Source organism: Triticum dicoccoides, chromosome 4A, assembly GCF_002162155.2.
Source record: "Triticum dicoccoides isolate Atlit2015 ecotype Zavitan chromosome 4A, WEW_v2.0, whole genome shotgun sequence".
NCBI classification, from domain to species: Eukaryota; Viridiplantae; Streptophyta; class Magnoliopsida; order Poales; family Poaceae; genus Triticum; species Triticum dicoccoides.
This window is the reverse complement of record NC_041386.1, coordinates 594,751,558-594,753,149: the sequence shown is the minus strand read 5'-3', so window position 1 is coordinate 594,753,149 and position 1,592 is coordinate 594,751,558. Positions and strand designations below refer to the sequence as shown.

At 50.4% G+C, this 1,592-nt stretch overlaps 1 protein-coding gene across 1 annotated transcript; it reads left to right on the top strand.

The window, feature by feature from the left end:
- Positions 1-823: 823 nt before the first annotated feature.
- On the top strand, positions 824-1,269 carry LOC119289279 (auxin-responsive protein SAUR71-like). Its single transcript, XM_037568639.1, has one exon. The coding sequence runs from the start codon at positions 907-909 to the stop codon at positions 1,192-1,194; it is 288 nt and encodes a 95-aa protein (XP_037424536.1). The 5' UTR covers positions 824-906; the 3' UTR covers positions 1,195-1,269.
- Positions 1,270-1,592: the final 323 nt, after the last annotated feature.

The following is a 1,592-nucleotide window of genomic DNA, read 5'->3' as shown; positions in this document are numbered from 1 at the left end:
ATAATAATCCGTAACGTGCGGGCCGCCAAATCTTTTGTCGTCAACACGCTGGTCCAAGTTGAGTCCAATCAAACTTATCCACGCTTAGGAACGGGGCACCGATTGACAACACTCTTTTGTGCTTGTGCCCTACATGATAGATACTACGAGTAATTTCAACCATCTGTAATATTTACACTATATTGATCCAAGGGCCGGCAAGAATCGATGACCCCAAGCGGACATGCAACTAAATTCGAAAAGAATACCCTCGCAACGGCGCTTCAAAAATTATAGCTAAAAAAACGTCCAAAGTTGCAGTAAAATTTGAGCTTCAATGTTAGTTTTTTGTACCGAGTTCTTTGGATGCCATCTTAGTGTGAAAATTTGCAAGCATCTTTGATGTATATATAAAAAAATAATCAGATTATTTAACATTTTCATTTGAATGTACTGCCCATTTTTTGAGCGGTTTTGAATGTACTGTTCATAGAAGAAGAGAAGAGAAGAGCTCGGGGATCAGAGTAGGATTTCCGGTTACTTTCTCCCTCCTTTTTTTTTGGCCAGCATGCAACGAACCTAGCTTGTCCGCGCCCCTTTCGATGGCCTCAGATTTTGGACTTCTTTCACACGACCGCCGCTCCTCATGACAGGTCAAAAAGGAGCCGCCAAGTGCAATAAACTGCCATCCACCCCGAAGGATCGTCGAGGTCGGGCCATGGCCACGAGACTATCCACGCCATGACTTTGACCACCTACGTAGGATGAAGCACACGTTCTACTTCCCGGCCGTATAAATGTACTGGCTCGGCCTCATTATCTCTCCGCAGCGCCAACCCAAGAAGCCATCGAGCTCGCCGCAACTCCAGCCTCCAGGCCTCCAACGTCGAGGCGATCGACCGGTCTGACCCATTCTTATTCATCTCCATGGCATGGAGGAAGAAGAACGGCGGCGAGTCGTCGTTGTCGCCCGGCGCCTCGCCGTGCCGCGACGACGAGCGGGAGAAGGTCCCTAGAGGGCACGTCCCGATGGTCACCGGCTGCGGCGAGCGGGTGGTGGTGCCGGTGAGGCTGCTCCGGGACCCTCGCATCGCGGAGCTCCTCGACATGGCGGCGCAGCAGTACGGCTACGGCCAGCCGGGCGTACTGCGGATCCCGTGCGACGTCGGACATTTCCACCGGGTCGTCGACGGCGCGCTGCACAGGGCTGACTAGCCGCCCGGCGTACGTCAGTAGAGCATGTGTGAAACTGTGAATACATATGCAGCAGTGCCAGTGTAGAAGAGTATAGATGGATATACGAACTCTGTTCTTTGATTGATCATCAGTTCTTTTGTACATGAATATACAAGGAACGTGAAAGACAAATTTGTGTCAAATTTGAAGTGCTCACTCCACCTGCACAAGAACTATACAGTTAGTTTTTCAATTTCAGTTGTGTCTAACGAGAGACATTGAAATCACAACGCAAACCATTAGTTACACGCGTTGGCTATTCTTTGTCCTGAATTCTTTTGAAGCGCTTGTCAATTCTGGGCCCCGCAAGAGATGAGGACGCCATGACCGGTCATGGTGTCGCTCACGGGAGCGAGGCGGAGGCTTGCGGGGAAGGG

Excerpts from the sequence above, each read along its gene's own strand:
- LOC119289279 (XM_037568639.1), top strand. The coding sequence starts at position 907 with ATGGCATGGAGGAAGAAGAACGGCGGCGAGTCGTCGTTGTCGCCCGGC.